At 25.1% G+C, this 20,738-nt stretch overlaps 6 protein-coding genes across 7 annotated transcripts; all 6 read left to right on the forward strand.

The window, feature by feature from the left end:
* LOC122851302 lies at positions 1 to 3,218 on the forward strand. Its single transcript, XM_044150435.1, has 4 exons — positions 1 to 133; positions 1,606 to 1,656; positions 2,389 to 2,550; positions 2,636 to 3,218. The coding sequence occupies exons 2-4, from the start codon at positions 1,612 to 1,614 to the stop codon at positions 2,810 to 2,812; spliced, it is 384 nt and encodes a 127-aa protein (XP_044006370.1). The 5' UTR covers positions 1 to 133; positions 1,606 to 1,611; the 3' UTR covers positions 2,813 to 3,218.
* A 325-nt stretch (positions 3,219 to 3,543) lies between these two features.
* On the forward strand, positions 3,544 to 9,735 carry LOC122851303 (E3 ubiquitin-protein ligase SMURF1). Of its 2 annotated transcripts, none has more exons than XM_044150437.1 (8): positions 3,544 to 3,846; positions 5,096 to 5,134; positions 5,219 to 5,327; positions 5,467 to 5,600; positions 5,702 to 6,481; positions 6,661 to 8,235; positions 8,314 to 8,505; positions 8,596 to 9,735. In XM_044150437.1, the coding sequence occupies exons 1-7, from the start codon at positions 3,792 to 3,794 to the stop codon at positions 8,499 to 8,501; spliced, it is 2,880 nt and encodes a 959-aa protein (XP_044006372.1). In that variant the 5' UTR covers positions 3,544 to 3,791; the 3' UTR covers positions 8,502 to 8,505; positions 8,596 to 9,735. The 2 variants fall into 2 exon arrangements, with proteins under 2 accessions (XP_044006372.1, XP_044006373.1); XM_044150438.1 differs by having other exon boundaries at positions 3,545 to 3,846; positions 5,711 to 6,481.
* A 1,383-nt stretch (positions 9,736 to 11,118) lies between these two features.
* On the forward strand, positions 11,119 to 12,264 carry LOC122853510 (venom allergen 5-like). Its single transcript, XM_044154010.1, has 5 exons — positions 11,119 to 11,318; positions 11,416 to 11,583; positions 11,697 to 11,778; positions 11,870 to 12,002; positions 12,090 to 12,264. Exons 1-5 carry the CDS (start codon positions 11,199 to 11,201, stop codon positions 12,262 to 12,264), a joined length of 678 nt encoding a protein of 225 aa, XP_044009945.1. The 5' UTR covers positions 11,119 to 11,198.
* A 1,612-nt stretch (positions 12,265 to 13,876) lies between these two features.
* On the forward strand, positions 13,877 to 16,800 carry LOC122853511 (venom allergen 5-like). Its single transcript, XM_044154012.1, has 10 exons — positions 13,877 to 13,891; positions 13,988 to 14,155; positions 14,269 to 14,350; positions 14,449 to 14,581; positions 14,674 to 14,782; positions 15,765 to 15,938; positions 16,000 to 16,167; positions 16,244 to 16,325; positions 16,387 to 16,519; positions 16,593 to 16,800. Exons 1-10 carry the CDS (start codon positions 13,877 to 13,879, stop codon positions 16,759 to 16,761), a joined length of 1,233 nt encoding a protein of 410 aa, XP_044009947.1. The 3' UTR covers positions 16,762 to 16,800.
* An 827-nt stretch (positions 16,801 to 17,627) lies between these two features.
* LOC122853512 (venom allergen 5-like) lies at positions 17,628 to 18,605 on the forward strand. Its single transcript, XM_044154013.1, has 5 exons — positions 17,628 to 17,642; positions 17,713 to 17,880; positions 17,990 to 18,071; positions 18,151 to 18,271; positions 18,437 to 18,605. The coding sequence occupies exons 1-5, from the start codon at positions 17,628 to 17,630 to the stop codon at positions 18,603 to 18,605; spliced, it is 555 nt and encodes a 184-aa protein (XP_044009948.1).
* A 376-nt stretch (positions 18,606 to 18,981) lies between these two features.
* On the forward strand, positions 18,982 to 20,449 carry LOC122853513 (venom allergen 5-like). Its single transcript, XM_044154014.1, has 5 exons — positions 18,982 to 19,044; positions 19,568 to 19,738; positions 19,851 to 19,932; positions 20,028 to 20,160; positions 20,281 to 20,449. The coding sequence occupies exons 1-5, from the start codon at positions 18,982 to 18,984 to the stop codon at positions 20,447 to 20,449; spliced, it is 618 nt and encodes a 205-aa protein (XP_044009949.1).
* The last annotated feature ends 289 nt before the right edge of the window (positions 20,450 to 20,738 follow it).

Consider the following 20,738-nt stretch of genomic DNA (forward strand, 5'->3'; position numbering starts at 1 on the left):
CAGATCGCGCACCCACAGAAGGGATCAGTTCATCGTCAACCTTCGAAGCTTAAACATTGCTCAACAAGCACTCGTAAATTTATCATCACACAAATTATTTTTGTTAGAAGAAGAAAACAAGATAAACTAAAATGTAAGTAACGACGCTATCTCTAAATATCTCTACCTGTTGCATTTTTATTTCATATTTTATTATTTAATATTATTCAAACAAAATGTTTTATAATAAATTCAAATTTTAAAATTTATTTTTATTTAATTTTAATTTTGGGCGATGTATAATTGTTTTAGTACACACCCTAATATATCAAATAAAAATACTAATAAATTCATTAAATTCCTGCTTAATTATTAATTAATATAATTGATATTTTAAATTGAAAAAATTAATTTTTATTTTTGTTTATTTATTTTACAAAACGGGGAATTTTATTTTTCATTTTTTTTTTTTTTTTTTTTTATCTTCATTTATTTTTTTTTCGTTTATGGCTTTGATGATTAGATTTGGATGTAAATTACATTATGAGATTATAATTTTTATTTAGCTTATTTTTAAAATTGTAATTTTTTAATTGTGGGTGTATTTTTTGTTTAATATTTGAGATAATAACAATTTAAATGTGAAATTGCGACGCGGACGCCGAGACCGAAGCGTCGAGAACATAATATCCGCGTCAGTTTAAAATAACAAAAATTTTTATTTTTAAATCGACAAATAATTATCAATATATAATGAATTTTTAATTAACATTAATTATGATTGGTTAAATTTTATATTGCCATTTTTTAATTGTCATTTTATTGCGCTTTTAAATTTATTTTTCAAATTAAATTTGCAAAAACAACGACGTAGGAAAAAGGGCGCGGGTAAAGAACAAGAGAATGAGAAAATAAATAATAATAATAATATTCTTTCACAAAAGGATAACGTAAATAATAATTTCTCCACTACGCACTTATCGGTTCATCGCGTGTTTCCTTTTTTACATTTAAAATTAAAAGAAAAAAAAAAAAAAAAAATTATTTAGACCTTTCATTTGTATGTCACCCTTAAATTTGTCAATGTTTTTTATTGATTAGAGATAATTTATTATTCTCAAATGTTAAAGCAAACACCGCCCAATAATAATTTAATATTCAGGCCATAAAATTATATCAATAAGTACAAAATAATGCTGTTAATATGAGTCACGTCCGGATTTATTTTATTGTCTTTATGATTTTTTTTTTTTTTTTTGTGTTATTCCATTTGGTACCATCATGATCATCACCATCATCACCACCAATGCAATTGTTATTGACTTTGTGTTCCACTGACCCACCTAATTTCTTTTTTCATTTTATTTATATATTTTTTTCTTTCATCTGCAACAGATGGCCTTTGGAATTCTTGCTCGCAACAAGTTTTCACATAATTTTATTTTCTCCTATTTAATTATCTAAATATTTTACTATTATCATCAATGAGACAACATTTAAAATTGAAAAAAAAAAAATATAAATTCAAGTTAAACGACATATCTTTTTGTTAATTTAATTTATAAATTGTTTATTTAATTAATTGTAATTATTTTTATTAATACAATTTTTGTTTTTATTTTTCAGATCAAAATGGCATCTTTCACAAGAACATCAATGATCAAGTTGATCGAATTGGTAAGTTTTTATATAGAAATTATTCAAATCGAGGTCTTGTGCTATAAGCATGAATAAACGTGGCCACGTAAATTTTTCATACCAAGTATATAAAAAAAAAAAAAAATAATATATATACGTTTACAAGTAGGTCGGATATTCATATTACATTGTCCATCAATACATGTGTGTGTTTAACATATTCATTTGCCTAAAGAAATTGTGATAATGATTTTTTATAATACCTGAATATATTATCAGTTGAAAATTAAATTCTAAATAATTTTAACATCAAACTCTCAACCATTTTACATTTATTTTTTAATTCAAAAAATAAAAATATCCATCATTCGAAACTATGACCAAGAAATTATTGATTAATATTCATTTTCCTTCAACTTTTATTTCATTTTGTCATTATAATGTGAATATTTCATCATGCCAATTAATAGGCCAATAAAAATTGTACTTAATTTAAACAAAAAAAAAAAAAATTAGAACAGTAAATTATTTAAAATATTTTTCTAAAAAGAAAAATATATTTTTTGATTGATTTTATTATTGAGAATGACTCTGTGCGTGTTGTGATTCATTGCCACTCCTACATTTATTTTTTATCATGACATTACGATGTTGTTATTTTTATCATCTTAATTAATGACTCGTTGTGATTTTTTAATTTGCTTGATTATTGTTCATGAACTTGGCCATGTGTATGATAATAATCTATGATATCTTTTTGTTTATTTACAGATATTGGCTGTGATCCTTCTTGTTTTGTTGTACAGCTCAAAATACATTGATGGAGGTGCATTCAAAGAGGTCATCTCAACTGGTACAACATTTGGATATGTTGTCATCTTGGTTGGTGTTACAGCTGGTGCATTGATGGGAACACCAGTTAATCGCAGAGTGGTATGTTTAAATTAATTATTAATCATTATTAATAATAATAATAATTTTCTATTTATTAATTCAATTTGTTTTGTGTTAATTACAGGACTTGTTCTTCAGTCTTATTGGTGTTGTTCTCTTCATGTTCACTGCTTTTGTCACCTTCTTTCACTATCAAGGACAAGAAAGCGGCATGGCTGGTGTCTCAAGAGGTATCTTATCTGGAATTCAAGGACTCATCCTTATTGCTGATGCATTCTTGACTTTCCGTGGAGAATCATAAATTATTATTTAATAATTTAAAAAAACAAAACACACCAACTTCATCGTGTGTGCATTTATCTTAATATCCTTATTTCTTTATTATTATTTTTTTCTTCCTTTTTTTTATTTTTTCAAGTTAAAAAATACTATTACTTTTCAATTATTATTATTAATTATAATAATTACCCTTTTTGTTTTATCAATATATGTAATATCGATGTTTCATTATGTTTAGCTTTAAGTACAAACAAAAAAAAAAAAAAGATTATCTATTCTATCACAGCATTGTAATCGTAATATTTTTCTACATCACAAGATACAAAGAATACTAAAAAATAATTGTCTATTGTTGTCATAAACATTCACATTAACACGTACAAATATTTAAAAAAAAAAAAAAAATCATTAATATTCATTATATTTAGGAAAAAAAAAAAAAAAAAAACGGCTAATAACCTAAGTGTTTCTTCATTTTGATATGTGTAGAAATATTGTAACAACATAGTTAATTAAATAAATAATAAATCTTGTGAAAAAAAAAAATTTATAATGTTTTTTTATTAACAATAATATAGTATTATTTTAAAATAGCCATCTAGTGTACCGCCACGAAAGAATCCATCAAAATGGCGGGATGTCTCTCCTGATCTCTCCCCTCTTTGGCCTCTTTGATAATTATCGAAATGTTGCTTTTTTTTTTCCATGTTGTCGACCAAATCGAGATACGACAGATGGTTAATACAGTCGAAAGTATCGAATACTTGAAAACCTCACAATCGAAATAATAATAAAAAAAAGTAATAATAATTTCGCTGCTGTTGTGTGTGTTGCTGTGTTGATTTGCGTTGGTGTGTCGAGAGAGCCGCGGCTCATCGCGGGTGCTATCTTAATTTTCTAAAATTTTTATAATTTAATAAAATATCATTTATTGTGTTTATAAATAATAATAGTTTAAAGTGCCGAATGCTCGGATATTGTTCGTTAAATGTTTGTGAATAATGTCGAATCCTGGTGTCAGCAGGAGAAACGGGGCGATCAAGATACGCCTGACGAGTAAGTCAACATTAAAATACAACAAAAAATAATTGACCAGCTAATAATTTATTTATTTAAATAATAATAATAACATTATTCATATAATTAAAAGTATATTAACGTATCACCAGCTGTTGAATAATCAATTAATAATAAATATAGTAAAAAAATATAAAAATGGGGGACAGGAAATTGATGAGTGACTGGTCGAGACATTAATTAATTAAGTCACAATGAATAAAGCCCCCCTCTTAATGCTACTGTGAAAGTTATCGCCCTAGAATAAAGCTAATAAATAAATAAATTTAAAAATAATAATATTATTTTAAACAAACGTAACAAAATAAAAAAAAAACACTTGAATCTACAAATGAAAAGAATTGATTGAAAAAAAAAAAAATATAATGCTCTAAATTGTTGCAACAAAATGATACTGATTTAAAAAAAAAAAAAAATTACTTTATACTGACCATGACAATTAATTTTCATTCAACGCCAATATGGCAGATTAAATATTGTTGATCTACAATTGACAATAATAAATGATAATAAACGTCATCCCCTAAGTAACACACAAAATAGTCGACGTTGTTGAACATTATTAAATATTCATCATTCATATTGAGGCAGAATGGAATGTTGAGTTAATTCTTGTCATAGTCAACAATCAAGTCTATATATTTATTATATTTTTTATGTTTTTTATGTACATGATGATGCTCATGATGTTGTTGATGATAATTGAAAATTTCACTTGGCTAGACTGTTTATTTTCACCATTTTATTTATGTTTTATTGGCATTTTTTTTTTTTTGTAAATTTATATTTTATTCTTGTTGGTTATGAAGCACCAAACATGAAATAAAAATAAAAAAAATACCCACTGTGTGTTTAATCACACTGGGAGGCTGTTTAATTGCTACAGAGAAATTTATATAGATTTTTTTTTTTTTTCCAAGACTAATTTTGTTCAATTTAAAACACAAGAAAGACAAATAATTTCATCATGAGATCATTCATTGGAACAATTTGGTTTTTTTTATTTATTTAAGAAATTTAGGCTACCAGTTGACACATTAATTTTTATGACAGTTTACATTGAAAAATAAATTTCAAGTTTTTAATTTTTTCATGTATTTTTATAATTATTTATGTACTTTTTATTTTCAATGACATCAAAGTGTACATATCCTTGATTACACATGATAATTATGTCAATGATACAATAAAGAAATTACTAATAATAATTTTTTAAATTTATTTACAGTTCTCTGTGCCCGCAATTTAGCAAGAAGAGATTTATTTCGTAAGTTTTACTATTATTCATTCAAGTAATATTGATATTAGTAATATTTATTTATTGATAATGATATTTTTTTTTTTTTTGTAGGACTCCCTGATCCATTTGCCAAGGTTATTGTCGATGGTTCGGGACAGTGTCATAGTACTGAAACTTGTAAAGCGACACTCGACCCCAAGTGGAATCAGCATTATGATTTGTAAGTAAACAAATATTTTTTTATAAATAAATATTATTATTAATCTTATCTTTTCATTATTTATATTCTTTCTTCTTTGTTGGTTTTGTCTTGACAAAGTAACACAATGTCATTTTATTTTATTTTTTGTGTCGAGTAGATATATTGGTAAAAATGATGGAATTACCATATCAGTCTGGAATCACAGAAAAATACATAAAAAACAAGGAGGTGGTTTTTTAGGATGTGTTAAAATACAATCAAGTACAATACAAAGACTCAAAGATACTGGATGTAAGTATTTTTTGTTTATTAAAATGTTTTTTTTTTTTTTTTTATTATTTATGCAAGTTTTTGTTTTATAAAAAAATAACTAATTAATTTTTTTAAATGAGGTATAATAGATCAACGTTTAGAACTTTGTAAAGCACAAATAGATGATACTGATGTTATTAAAGGACAAATAGTTGTATCATTATTATCAAGAGATGGACATAATGGTGCAGTGAGTAATACAGTTGGTCATAATGCTGTTGTTGATGTGCTTGGTGAGTTAAGTTGTCCAACTGATTTACCAGATGGTTGGGAAGAAAGAAGAACTGAAATTGGTAGATTATATTATGTTAATCATTATACTAAAACAACACAATGGACACGTCCAAATTCAAGAAAAAATAATGGTATAATATCAACAACACCAGAACCACCAGCATTATCATTATCTGAGCCAACATCACCAAGTAGTAGTGGTTCACCATCAGCACAAATTGAAAATAATAATAATAATACATCATTAAATAGAAGTCAAGAATTATGGAATGGTAATATAACACCAAATAGAGTATCAAGTCGTGATAATTCTGCTCAAAATACACCAAGAAATACACCAACTCAAAATCATCAAAGTAATAAAAATACACCACCACCACCATTACCACCACCTCCATCACCAGTTACAACATCATCATCATCAACAACAACATCATCATCATCATCAAGTGTAAGAGAAAGAAGAGCAAGAAATTGTGATGATATTAATACAACAAATTCAACTGTTAATGGTAGAATACAAACATCAGTACAACCACGTAGACCAAGTCGTCAAAATAGAAGTAGAAATGGTGGTAGTGAAAGGAGAAATGAATCACAACCACTTGATCTTCCACGTGGTTATGGTACGTTAATTTTTATTTAATATTCAATAATTTTATTTTATTATGTTGTCTCTAATAATGTCTAATTAAATTTCCACAACAATGAATTATTAATAATTTAAAAGAAAAAAAAAGAAAGTATAAATATTTGTCACGCTTTGATTTTGTATATTTATTATTTAATATAATTTTTTTTTTAGAAATGCGACAAACACAACAGGGACAAGTTTATTTTTTTCATGTACCAAGTGGTGCATCAACATGGCATGATCCACGTATACCTCGTGATTTACCAGCAAATGAATTAGCAAATGAATTAGGACCATTACCAAGTGGCTGGGAAATGCGTCAAACACCAAGTGGTAGAGTTTATTTTGTTGATCATAATAATAAAACAACACAATTTACTGATCCAAGATTATCAACTCAAATTATAAATAATTTATTAAAACGTCAAAATAATAATGGACAACAACAACAACAACAACAACAACAAAATAATCAAATTGGTAATACAAGTAATTCAACAACAACAAGAAATGATGATAATAATAGTGTTAATAATGAAGCACCACCACCTCTTGCACCAATATCAACAACAACATGTTCAGTTGCACCAAATATTATTATTAATCATTCATTAAATCGTTCAATAAGTACAACAAATAATAATTTATCATTAAATGAAAATAACAATATAAATAACATTAATAATAGTAATAATATTAATAATAATAGTACAACAATAAATCAAACAATATCTGATTTACCAAAAGAATTAATGGAAAGTGAATTATTACCAAAATATAAACGTGATCTTGTTGCAAAATTAAAATGTTTACGAGGTGAATTAAATGCATTACAACCACAAAGTGGTCATTGTCGTCTTGAGGTATCACGTAATGAAATATTTGAAGAATCATATCGTTTAATAATGAAAATGCGTCCAAAAGATATGAGAAAACGTTTAATGGTTAAATTTCGTGGTGAAGAAGGTCTTGATTATGGTGGTGTTGCACGTGAATGGCTTTATTTATTATCACATGAAATGCTTAATCCACAATATGGTTTATTTCAATATTCACGTGATGATAATTATACATTACAAATTAATCCAGATTCTGGTATTAATCCAGAACATTTATCATATTTTCATTTTGCTGGTAGAATAATTGGTATTGCTGTATTTCATGGACATCATGTTGATGGTGGTTTTACAATGCCATTTTATAAAATGTTATTAAATAAAAGTATAACATTAAATGATATTGAAGGTGTTGATCCAGATTTACATCGTAGTTTAACATGGATGTTAGAAAATAGTATTGATGATGTTCTTGATTCATCATTTTCAGTTGAACATAGTTCATTTGGTGTATTACGTAATCATGAACTTAAACCTGGTGGTAAAGATATTACAGTTAATGAAGAAAATAAACTTGAATATGTTAAGTTGTATGTTAATTATCGTTTTATGAGAGGTATTGAACAACAATTTTTATCATTACAAAAAGGTTTTCATGAATTAATACCACCACAATTATTACGTCCATTTGATGAACGTGAACTTGAACTTGTTATTGGTGGTTTAGGTAGTATTGATATAGCTGATTGGAAACTTCATACTAGATTAAAACATTGTACACCTGATACACCAGTTGTCAAATGGTTTTGGCAAATTGTCGAATCATATGGTGAAGAAATGAGAGCAAGATTATTACAATTTGTAACTGGTAGTTCAAGGGTACCACTTCAAGGCTTTAAAGCATTACAAGGTAATGTGTCTTTTTATTTATTATTATTTATGATTTAAATAATCTTTGATAGATATTTAATTGAATTTTTTGGTCTAGGTTCAACTGGTGCTGCTGGACCACGTTTATTTACAATTCATGCAGTTGATGCACCAAGTGAAAATTTACCAAAAGCACACACATGCTTCAATAGAATAGACATACCACAGACTTATCCGTGTTATCAAAAAATGCTTGATAAATTAACACAAGCTGTTGAAGAAACTTGTGGTTTTGCTGTTGAATAATCTCGTAAGTATTTTACGAATTTTTATCTTGATGATTATTTATTATTTAGCTAGACATTTGTATTTAATTTAAATATCTTTTTCATTTATTTAGAGTCTGTTATTGGCCTGAGATGTCATCATTTATTAACACAAAATAAAATATGGAAAAATTGAGTTGAACGAGTGGCGTTATTAATATTGTCACAGTCAATTAATAATCATATCATTGATCTGATAGTGAATAAAAATATATATCATTTAGAAAATGATAAAAATATTTGTCAGCTATTGTCAAATATTTTTAATTATTTAAACATATTTTACAATCATGAGGTAGATATTGAAAATCTATTATTTGACTGATTGAAAAATCCATATCAACGTGTGATTTGTTTTATCTAGATGAATTTGTGAAAATAATAATAATTAAAACAATAAGAGACATAAAAAATGACCTTCAAAAGTTCAGTGATGTTATTTATTGGTAGGAAAAAATAATTATAATAAGTGATTTATCAAATTATATCTCTCAATCGATAACAACTTCTGCAATGAAGTTTTTTTTTTTTTTTGTTTTTTATAAGAGCATGTACATAATTAAGCTCGTTAAATATTTAAAATATTAAAACCGAATATTATCAATGGTTAAATAAAATATGTGAATAAACGATAATAATATTAAATTAATTAGGCAAAAAAAAAAGAAAAATTTAGAAAAAGAAATATGTTAAAAAAAATGTTTAGGAAAAAATTATCAAGTCAAAATTTGACGTAAAAAAAAAAAAGATATATATTTAAAAAAAATATATAACACGTACTTTTAATTGAAAAAAAATTAATCTATTTAGAAATTTTAATTGTGAAGAAATCGGGTAGAGGTATAGACTCAATCGAAATTATTAAATAGAAAACTTGAGAGTCTTTTGTGCCTTAATGCCGATATACACACAAAAAAAAAAAAAACATGATAAATTTCAATCACAATGTTCATATCATTTTGGCAATCAACAATCATATCTAAATAATTATTATCAATCACTAACTATTGTTTATTTGATACATCAATTATTTATTAATATTATCAACAAAAAAAAATTATATATAGCGTTGTAGTTGGTCCTCTTGTACGACTAATTATTTTATTGTATTTTTTATCTTCTTTCAATTTCGATGACCTGTACGACTGGAAGTGTCCGACTGTCAAGAGTGCCTTTAAGAAAATTTAAAAAAAAAAATAAAACCTATTGTTAATGATAATAATAATAACTATTACAAAATCATGTTAAAAAAATTACAAGAAAAAGCATTCATTTGATAATTAATTGAGTATAAAAATGACGAAAAAATAAAAAATTTATTTAAAAAAAAACCAAAAAGAAAATAAGCAACAACAAAAAATGTTAATTATATTTGATTTTATAAGGAGAGAAACGTTCAAAAAATCTAATCATATCATGTTGTTGAATTATTAAATTATTGTTTTTTTTAATTTTTTCTTTGTCAATAATTTGACTGATGAAATTGTTTTTTCTTTCCTTTTTAAATTAGAAAATTTGTATGTATGAATGTGTGTATGTTTGTTCCTTATCCAGTGATACATCGTTCTAAATATTTACACACGAAATTTAATTAAAAAATAATTGTAATTACCTTAAACTTTTATCATGCTTGCAAATAGAAATATGTTTTGTTTTTTTTTTTTTTTAAATAAATTTGAAACACTAATTTATCATTTACAAAATTTATTGTTATTAATTATTATATAATTTTTAATTATAAAAATTTTCATTTTATCATTTTAATTATGACACTCTTTTTATCTAAATTAATTTTCTTTTTATTTTTTAATTGTTGCCACAATATAATTAGCTTGACAACGAAAAAAAATAATAAATAATATTAATATTATGTTAAAGTATAACAAAAAAATATTGTACATATCTTTTTCTCATTTCTTTTTGTATTTTGGATGAAATGTATATTTTAATAAAATATCCAAAGGTACGGAAACGTTTAAATAATATTTATTGTATTTGTTTATTTATTTCTCATGATAATTTATCATTTTAAATCAACTTTTTTGTTATCATCTACTTTGGCATGCTGATTGAGAAATATCTCGACAACTTCTTTGTTGTTTTGTTGCATTTTCAAATTTAATTTTCATTTATATTCCTTCTGGAAATTTAGCTACAAGATAGAAATTATTAGAAAAGTTTTTATGTTTATTTTTTTTTTTAAAAAAAAGGAATAAATAAATAAAAAAATATTATTATACTGATAATATAAAACTGAATCAAACACTTATCTTCTTGTGAAAAATAATGGCATTAAAGAACGTAAATAATAATTATAGAAAAAAGTGTATTGAATTTTTCCTTTCCCGATTGATAAGTATAAATTATTGCAACCGATTATCGATTATTTTTTTACTTTAATATTGAGTTACAAATTGTTTGAAGAATAATTACATTTAATGTCAGTTAACTGTACATAATATCAAAACCGGAAAACAATTTTCGTAAAAAGATAAGACAGGAAAAATTGTGCATTAATTATTGAAAATTATTACAAATAATTTATTAGTTTTCCGTGATTGATAATATATTTTTTTTTGTATAAATAGTTGATATTGTAGTTAAATATTTATAGTTTTTTTCTTCTATTGTTGCATTTAATTATTGAGCTTGATTTAATCAAAAATATCAATCCAATATGACTGGTTTTTTTAGTTTGCTCGTAGTTGCTGTGAGTCTTATTGGTTTTTCTTCGGCACAAGATTGGTGCAATATAGAATCATGTAATGGAAAACCTCAAACTATGTGTCTTTATCCTGTAAGTATTTATTTCAAAATTTCGTTTATAAAACAAATAAAAAAAAATTGACCACTTGTTTTTACATGAATTTAAATGTGTTTTTTCAAATGTTTAGGATCCTGGAGCAGCTTCAGCTTGTGGTGAAGTTGAATCAATTGAGCTGAGTGAAGAAGAAAAACAAGAAATTGTACAGGTTCATAATGATTTTCGTGCAAAAGTTGCAAGTGGACAAGAATCACGTGGAGATGGTGGTGGACAACCTGCCGGAGATATTCCACCACTTGTAAGTTATTTTTTTTTACATTTAAATTTATTTAAAACATTTAATAATAAATAAAAAAAAACAGCTAATATTGTATTCTTATTCTCCTTTTGTTTTGTGTTTCTTTTATATAGACTTGGGATGATTCTATAGCAGAAGTAGCACAACGATGGGCAAGTCAGTGTAGTTTCGGTCATGATCAATGTAGAAATACTGGTAAGTTGTTGAATATTCCAAATAATAGTCTTTAAAAAAATAATAAACAATATGTAATATGAAAATAATTGTAAAATGAATGTATATACAGAGACTGAACAAGCAGGCCAAAATGTTGCCAGTAAATCAGCTTCTAATGGATACATTTCAAGCATGACTGATCTCGTTACAATGTGGTATGATGAAGTCGATAAATTCAATCCACAAGGTGTTTACAGCTATAAGTAAGATAATTTGTTTTAAAATTTATCCTCTATAATTGTTTATTTTATAATATAAATAATCTATTATATATTTTTTTCTAATTTTAGATTCAGCATGAGCACTGGTCATTATTCGCAATTAGTTTGGGGTACAACAACCAACATCGGTTGTGGTGTTGCTAAATATTTTGATGGTCAATGGTACAACACTTATTTAGTTTGTAACTATAGCCCACCAGGAAATTATGAAGATGCACCCGTCTACAATACTAGCAACGAATAAATTTTAATATCATTTACGTTGAAAACAAATTTATTTTTTTATTATAATATTTGAATTGTTTTAAAAAATTATGTAATGATTTGTTTACTTGTTAAATCACATTGATAAATTTTTGAATGTAATAAAAAACTTTGATTGGATTATTGTATGCTGAAAAATTTGAATATTATTTACTGATTTCGTGAGCCCAAAAACTGCGTCTAATGATGGATTTTCTTATAATTTGTCTGAAAAAAAAAATAAATTTTAAGAAGAACAGCCAATGTTTAACTGATGTACCAGTTTACCAAATTATCTAGGAAATTATTATGTCAATTTTATAACGCAAATAAAATTAACTTGATAATATAAAACTCAATTATTTAAATTAATTTGAATGCCTATAAATTATATCAAAGTAATTACTTGTAATTTTTTTATTTATTTTTTATTTATAGGGATTTAAAATTTGAAAAATTTTTCTCAGTAATCAATCAATTTGTCCCTATTGTTATTTTTCAAATTAGAAAATGGCACAAATACTAAAAGTTTAAGTAATTTTACCTTTGGATGTATTATATATTATTAATATTTTGCACAATTGATAAGTAAAATTATTGTAAAAGATTATTTTTTATTTTTTTACTTAAATATTGAGTTATATATTTTTTAAAAAATAACTATACATATATCAAAACTGAAAAAAATTTTTTCGAAATGAAAAAACAAAACTATCAAAAATTTTAAAGCAACCGTGCAAAATAATTGATTATTTTTTTGTATAAATAGTTAAATTTTTTTCACCTTTTGTTATATTTAATTGTTGAATTCAATTAAAAAAAAAATATTAATAATATTATGTGAATTTTATAATACAAATAAAATTAACTTGATAATGTACCACTCAATTATTTAGATGAATTTAAATGGCTATAAATAATGAATAACAAATTCAAAATAATTACTTGTAATTTATTTATTAATTTTCTATTTATATAGGGATTTAAAATTTGAAAAATTTTCTCAGTAATTAGGCAAATCAATTAATTTGTCCCTCCTGGAATTTTTCAAATTAGAAAATAGCATTATTAAAAAAGTTTTCATTTTTACTTTGTTAAAAAAAAGGAAATAAATGAATAAAAAAATATTATTATATTGATAATATAAAACTAAATTAAATACTTTTTTTTTGTCGTAAAAAAAAAATGACATTGAAGCATGTAAATAATAGTTTATAGTTGTAAAAAAGCTTTTAAATTTTTTTTTCATTTCCTAATGATAAGTAAAAATTATTGTAAAAGATTATTTTTTATTTTTTTGCTTGAATATTGAGTTATATATTTTTTGAAAAATAACTACATATCAAAACCGGAAAAAATTCCTCGAAAAGAAAAAAACAAAACTATCAAAAATTTTAGAGCTTCCGTGCAAGATAATTGTCTATTTTTTTGTATAAATAGTGGAATTTGTTTCGGCTTTTGTCATATTCAATTGTTGAATTCAATTTTTGAAAAAATATCAATCCAATATGTTTGGTTTTTTGAGTTTCGTCGTGATTGTTGTGAGTCTCATTGGTTTTGCTTCTGCTGACGATTGGTGCAATATAAAATCTTGCTATGGACTACCACACACTATGTGTCTTTATCCTGTAAGTATATATTTCAAAATTTCGTTTATAAAACAAATAAAAAAAAATTGACCACTTGTGTTAGCATGAATTTAAATGTGTTTTTAAAATATTTAGAAACCTGGAGCAGCTTCAGCGTGTGGTCAAGTTAAATCAATTGAGCTAAGTGCAGAAGAAAAAAAAGAAATCATACAGGTTCATAATGATTTTCGTGCAAAAGTTGCAAGTGGAAAAGAAACTCGTGGAGCTGGTGGTGGACAACCTGCCGGAGATATTCCACCACTTGTAAGTTATTTTCTTTTACATTTAAATTTATTTAAAATATTTAATAATAAACAAAAAAAACCAGCTAATATTGTATTCTTATTCTTCTTTTGTTTTGTGTTTCTTTATTATAGACTTGGGATGATTCTCTCGCAGAAGTAGCACAACGTTGGGCCAGCCAGTGTAAAATCAATCATGATAAATGCAGAAATACTGGTAAGTTGTTGGATATTTCATATAATAATCTCAAAAAAAATTGAATAATTAACAATATGTAATATTAAATCATTGAAAAATGAATATGAAATGAATAGAGGCAGCAGGAGTAGGCCAAAACTTTGCCGCTCTTAAGTTTCCCAGTGGATACGGTTCAACCATGACTGATCTCATGAACATGTTGTATGATGAAGTCGATGAATTTGATCCAAAAAATATTAACAACTATAAGTAAGATACTTTGTTCAAAAATTTATCCTCTATAATTGTTTATTTTATAATATATATACATAAACTAATCTATTTTTCTTTTTTTAATTTAGAATGGACTTTAATACTGGTCACTACACCCAACTGGTGTGGGGAGCAACGACTCATGTTGGCTGTGGCATTGCTAAATATTTCGATGGACAATGGTATACCACTTATTTAGTTTGTAACTATAGCCCACCAGCTAATTATCAAGGTCAACCTGTCTACAATATTCGCAAAAAGTAAATTTTAATATCATTTACGTGAAAAACAAATTTGTTTTTTTTCATTATAATATTTGAATTGTTTTAAAAAAAATTATGTAATGATTTATTTTCTTCTTATCACATTCTTGAATGTATAATAAAAAATTTTTATTGCACCATTATATGCTGGATATTTTTTTTTCAACCTATATGTAACTTGTAAAAATAAAAAAATAAAAAAAAAAAACAATTTTTTTAACTCAAGGCTTTCGATATTTCTGTAATTATCAATGCTCTTATCATGACGTTATAATGCACACGTACACATTGTGCAATATAATGGTATTAATTTAAATAAAAAAATAAACAAAAAACTTTTTATTTCGTTAATTTATTATCTTTTTTTTTAATGCTACCATAAAATTTTGTTTAATCAGTTATTCTTTATAAAATGATAATATTTTTTCGTACTTATTTCAATAGATAAACTAGTGACACAAAAAAAAAAACTAAACAGTGATTAGATAGCCAAAATTTTTATCTATTCAAATGTACATTGTTAGATATTTTTATTTTTTACATTTGTTTTGTTTGTATTACTATTTTTTTTCCTTTTTTCTACATATTGTCTTGAAATTTCTTTACTACTCACATTTGTAAATTTATTTCTTATTGCATTTATTACTATAGAAAAATATTAAAAATACTAGTTGATATTGTTTTTTAAATTTTATTAATGATAATATTCATTAATTCTAAATGTATAATCAATTTTGTAACCGATATTTCATTACACAATTAAAACAACCGGTGTTGATTCACCTATTGAGTATAAAAATTATACAAACATTTATTGTTCTCAAAGATAAGATATATGGATTGATATTGTATCATGAATATTTCATCACAAAGAATTATTTTTCGTATAAATACAAGATTTTTTTTTCCTGTTCTAGTCACAGTTAATTGTTGGAATATTAATTAAGCTTGATTTAAAAAATAAAATCAAGATGATTAAATTTTTAAGTATGTTAATAGTTACTGAAATTATAATTGTTCATGTTTCAGCAACAGATTGGTGTAATTTACAATCATGTGATAAAAATTCTAGTACCATGTGTCTTTACTCTGTGAGTATAATTTTCCAATACAATAAGTGATTAATTAATTAATACAAAATGATTATTTTAGAGTGACCAGCCTGGATCAGCTTGTAAACAAATGGATTCAAATGAGTTGAGTGACGATGAACAACAAGAAATAATACAAAATCATAATGATTTTCGTGCTAAAGTTGCAAGTGGAGATGAAACACGTGGTGTTGGTGGTGGACAACCTGCTGGAATTATTCCACCTATTGTAAGTGTATTATTTTTTTTTAATTTCTACATAACCAGATGATATTTTAATGTTGTATTTTTGTTTTTTTGAATAGTACTGGGATGATGATTTAGCTAAGGTGGCCCAAAGATGGGCAAATCAATGTACTTTTGGACATGATAAATGTAGAGATACAGGTAATTCATTAAATATTTAAAATATTTAATTATAAAATTTATAAAAATATTATTTTTACAGATACATTTCAAGCTGGACAAAATCTTGTTCGAGTATCTAATTCAAATGGATACAAATCATCTATGACTGATCTCGTGACAATGTGGTACAATGAAGTGGTACATTTTAATCCTCAAGATGTCACACATTTTGTGTAATATTTTTAAAGTTTTTATAAATTTATAAATAATATTATATGATATAATTTATATGTATTTTAAATTTAGATTTTCAAAAACAACTGGTCATTATTCGCAACTCGTTTGGGGAACAACAACAAATATTGGATGTGGTGTTGCTAAATATTTTGATGGCAAATGGTACAACACTTATTTAGTTTGCAATTATGGACCACCTGGTAACTGGGTCGGTGAACAAGTCTACCAAATTATCTAGAAAAAATATATCATCAATCGCATTATGTTAATTTTGTAATATAAAACTCAATTTTTACAATGAATTTAAATAAATTAAATAAAATAATAAACCTGAATATTTTTTAATGATGGCTAATTGAAAAAAAATATATTTTAGTGGTTTTTTTATTATTATCCTTTGTAAATTTATCATTGCCAAAATTTATAATGTATATGCATGTTATCTTTTTGTTGTAAAAATTACTGGTATCAAATTACATGTTAACAATAACAACAAAAAGGTGTATTGAATTATTTTCTTCCTGTTGATAAATATACATTGTTGCAAAAGATAATTTTTTCATATATTATTAATTTTTGAAAATAATAATATTTGAATAATATATAAGTTTCCTGTCAGCATATATTCTACATACCCGGAAAATTTTAAAAAAAGATAAGACACGAAAAATTATTGTACAAATTATTAACAATTATAAATCTTCCGTGACAAATAATTGTACTTTTTTTTTGTATAAATACTTGAAATTTTATTGCTATTGTCACATTCAATCAATCGAAAAAGTTTGTATATTACTTATTCAACATGATTAGTTTTTGGAGTATATGTGTTTACTTGTTTTTTTTGTTGATTTAATATTTGAATTACTATTAAAAATTATAAAGCTTTCTTGAAAGATAATTGTATTTATTTTTTTTTGTATAAATAGTTAAAATTTTTTTGCTATTGTCATATTTAATTGTTGAATTAAATTTATAAAAAAAAAACATCAATCCAATATGACCGGTTTTTTGAGTTTCGTCGTAGTTGCTGTGAGCCTTATTGCTTTTGCTTCTGCCGACGACTGGTGCAATATAAAATCATGCAAGGAAAAACCCCAAACCATGTGTATTTATCCTGTAAGTAGCCTTCATCATTTATTTTATAAAATAATTTAATTTAAACTTAAATGTTTTTTGTTTAATTTAGAGTGATAAACCAGGAGAAGCATGTGGTAAACTTGATTCAAATCAATTGACTAATGATGAACAACAAGAAATCTTACAGGCTCATAATGATTTTCGTGCAAAAGTTGCAAGTGGACAAGAAACACGTGGTTTAGGTGGTGGACAACCTGCCGGAGATATTCCACCACTTGTAAGTTATTTTTTTTTTAAATTTAAAACATTTAATAATAAATAAAAAACTAGCTGATATTGTTGTACCAATTTTTATTGTCATTGATTTTTTTTATATAACAAAATAGGCTTGGGATGATGGTTTAGCTGAAGTGGCCCAGCGTTGGGCAACTCAATGTATTGTCAAACACGATGATTGTTCTAATACTGGTAAGTTGATGAATATTCAAAATAAATGTCTTCAAAAAAAAATTCAATAAACACTTGTTCTGTACAGAAAAATTCAAAGCGGGCCAAAATATTGCCAGTAAATCGGCTTCTAATGGATACTTTGTAACCATGACCGATCTTGTGACAATGTGGTTTAATGAAGTCAAAAACATGGATCCACAAAATGTTAAACATCATGTGTAAGATAATTTAAAAAAAAAAAATAATATTATATAATTATTTAAGCATAAAGTCTAATTGTTGTTGACTTTAAATTTATTCAAAGAAATTTTTGTTATTTTATCTATGATGATTGTTCAATTATGAAATATTTTATCATTTATATTTTTTATTTTTATTGATAGAGATTCAGATGATACTGGTCACTACACTCAACTAGTTTGGGGAACAACAACTCATATTGGTTGTGGTGTTGCTAAATATAAAGAAGGCATGTGGTACAACACTTATTTAGTGTGCAATTATGGACCAGGAGGTAACTTGCCGGGTGCACCGGTCTATCAAACTGTCTAATAATGAATTTACATATTATTTATCTGAAAAATAAATTTAATTTTTCATTGCAATATTTGCAATTCTTATTCCTAATAATGTATTTGTTTTAAAAAATTATGTAATCTTTTTTCTTTTTTTGTCTTTTAACACATTGATACATTTTTAAATGTAATAAAAAAATTTAATTGCACCATTATATATATTGAAAAATTTGAATATTATTTATTTATCCATATATCCTTAGATTTTATTCAATTTTAATTATTCTATTGTTGTCATTATCATCATGATAAAGGCGTTCGATTTTAAGTATTGAAAATTCTCAGCACAGGTGGGTATTCGATTTGAATTTTAATAACTTTATAGGAATTTTAGAAATATATAATTTATTGAAATGTCTAATTCCAGTGGATATAAATCATCCATGTCTGATTTTGTAACTACATGCTACAAAAAAGTAATATTTATATACATTTTAACCTTCAAGATTTTGTGTGCTATTTAGAATTTTTTTTTTTTCTATAAACACGTTATCTTTTTGCAAAAAAAAAAAACTGGTTACGAAGTATGTTTATATTATAATTATAAAAAAGTGTATTGAAATTTTTTTATCGTATTATTGATAAGTTTTTTTAATTGTTACGAATAATAAATTTTACAATTTTTCCTCAATGTATTATATTCATGTTCATTGTTCAGTAAACTGAACAAATTAAAGTCAATTTTTCTTGATGTTATCATATTTAGTTTAATAAAAAATATCAATCCGATATGACTGGTTTTTTGATTTTCGTCGTAATTGCTGTGAGCCTTATTGGTTTTACTTCTGCACAAGATTGGTGCAATATAAAATCATGCCGTGAGAAGAATACCATACATACCATGTGTAAGTATTCTGTAAGTATATATTTCAACATTTAGTTTCAACTCGTTTACATAAATTTAAATGTTTATTATTTGTATATACCATTTTTGTACAGAATCCTACAGCAGCTTCAGCATGTGGTCAAGTTGAATCAATTGAGCTGAGTGAAGAAGAAAAACAAGAAATCATACAGGTTCATAATGATTTTCGTGCAAAAGTTGCAAGTGGAAAAGAATCACGTGGAAATGGTGCAGGCAAACAACCTGCCGGAGATATTCCACCACTTGTAAGTTATTTTTTTTTACATTTAAATTTTATTTAAAACATTTAATAATAAATAAAAAAAACCAGCTAATATTGTATTCTTATTCTCCTTTTGTTTTGTGTTTCTTTTATAGACTTGGGATGATTCTATAGCAGAAGTTGCACAACGATGGGCAAGTCAATGTAATTTCGATCATGATAAATGTAGAAATACCGGTAAGTTGTTGAATATTCTAAATAATAGTCTTAAAAAAAATTAAATAATAAACAATATGTAATATTAAACCATTGTGAAATGAATTTGTATATAGAGACAGAACAAGCAGGCCAAAATATTGCCAGTAAATCAGATTCAAATGGATACGATTCAAGCATGACTGATCTCATTACAATGTGGTATGATGAAGTCAAAAAATTTAATCCGCAAGATGTTTACAGCTATAAGTAAGATAATTTGTTCTAAATAATTTATCCTTTATTGTTTTTTTTTTTTTTAAATATATATTCTATCATTTTAATAATATATCATGCGATCGCTCAATATATATATTTTTTTAAATTAAGATTTGATGTAAATACTGGTCATTATTCACAACTTGTTTGGGGAAAAACAACTCATATTGGTTGTGGTGTTGCTAAATATATAAAAGGTGGATGGTATTCTACGTATTTAGTTTGCAACTACGGTCCATCAGGTAACTGGATTGGCGAACCTGTCTATCAAACTGTTTAATGGATCAACAAATCTTTTATCTAAAAAAACAAATTTAATTTTTCATTGTAATAAAAAATTTTAATTGCACCATTATACATTGGATATTTTTTATTAACCCATAAATCCATAGATTTAATTTCGACAAAGACGTATTGTCTTGAAAATTTCCAGCTGTTAATATTAAATTCAAATTTAAATATCTATCCAACATTTTTAGAAATATATATATTGTGGTGGCGTCCAAAATGACACAACATTCCCACCTACTTTCTTTTGCAGTATATAGAAATACATATCATTAGTTTTA

Source organism: Aphidius gifuensis, linkage group LG3 (assembly GCF_014905175.1).
Source record: "Aphidius gifuensis isolate YNYX2018 linkage group LG3, ASM1490517v1, whole genome shotgun sequence".
Lineage (NCBI taxonomy): Eukaryota > Metazoa > Arthropoda > Insecta > Hymenoptera > Braconidae > Aphidius > Aphidius gifuensis.

Excerpts from the sequence above, each read along its gene's own strand:
- LOC122851303 (XM_044150437.1), top strand. The coding sequence starts at position 3,792 with ATGTCGAATCCTGGTGTCAGCAGGAGAAACGGGGCGATCAAGATACGC. Across the intron at positions 3,847-5,095 it reads GATCAAGATACGCCTGACGA|TTCTCTGTGCCCGCAATTTA; the intron begins GTAAGTCAACAT and ends ATTTATTTACAG. Across the intron at positions 8,236-8,313 it reads AGGCTTTAAAGCATTACAAG|GTTCAACTGGTGCTGCTGGA; the intron begins GTAATGTGTCTT and ends TTTTTGGTCTAG.
- LOC122853513 (XM_044154014.1), top strand. The coding sequence starts at position 18,982 with ATGTCTAATTCCAGTGGATATAAATCATCCATGTCTGATTTTGTAACT. Across the intron at positions 19,045-19,567 it reads TAACTACATGCTACAAAAAA|AATCCTACAGCAGCTTCAGC; the intron begins GTAATATTTATA and ends ATTTTTGTACAG. Across the intron at positions 19,933-20,027 it reads TGATAAATGTAGAAATACCG|AGACAGAACAAGCAGGCCAA; the intron begins GTAAGTTGTTGA and ends ATTTGTATATAG.
- LOC122851302 (XM_044150435.1), top strand. The coding sequence starts at position 1,612 with ATGGCATCTTTCACAAGAACATCAATGATCAAGTTGATCGAATTG. Across the intron at positions 1,657-2,388 it reads TGATCAAGTTGATCGAATTG|ATATTGGCTGTGATCCTTCT; the intron begins GTAAGTTTTTAT and ends GTTTATTTACAG. Across the intron at positions 2,551-2,635 it reads CACCAGTTAATCGCAGAGTG|GACTTGTTCTTCAGTCTTAT; the intron begins GTATGTTTAAAT and ends TGTTAATTACAG.
- LOC122853512 (XM_044154013.1), top strand. Across the intron at positions 18,072-18,150 it reads CGATGATTGTTCTAATACTG|CGGGCCAAAATATTGCCAGT; the intron begins GTAAGTTGATGA and ends AAAAATTCAAAG. Across the intron at positions 18,272-18,436 it reads CAAAATGTTAAACATCATGT|AGATTCAGATGATACTGGTC; the intron begins GTAAGATAATTT and ends TTTTATTGATAG.
- LOC122853510 (XM_044154010.1), top strand. The coding sequence starts at position 11,199 with ATGACTGGTTTTTTTAGTTTGCTCGTAGTTGCTGTGAGTCTTATTGGT. Across the intron at positions 11,319-11,415 it reads AAACTATGTGTCTTTATCCT|GATCCTGGAGCAGCTTCAGC; the intron begins GTAAGTATTTAT and ends TCAAATGTTTAG. Across the intron at positions 11,584-11,696 it reads CCGGAGATATTCCACCACTT|ACTTGGGATGATTCTATAGC; the intron begins GTAAGTTATTTT and ends TCTTTTATATAG.
- LOC122853511 (XM_044154012.1), top strand. Across the intron at positions 14,156-14,268 it reads CCGGAGATATTCCACCACTT|ACTTGGGATGATTCTCTCGC; the intron begins GTAAGTTATTTT and ends TCTTTATTATAG. Across the intron at positions 14,582-14,673 it reads AAAAATATTAACAACTATAA|AATGGACTTTAATACTGGTC; the intron begins GTAAGATACTTT and ends TTTTTAATTTAG.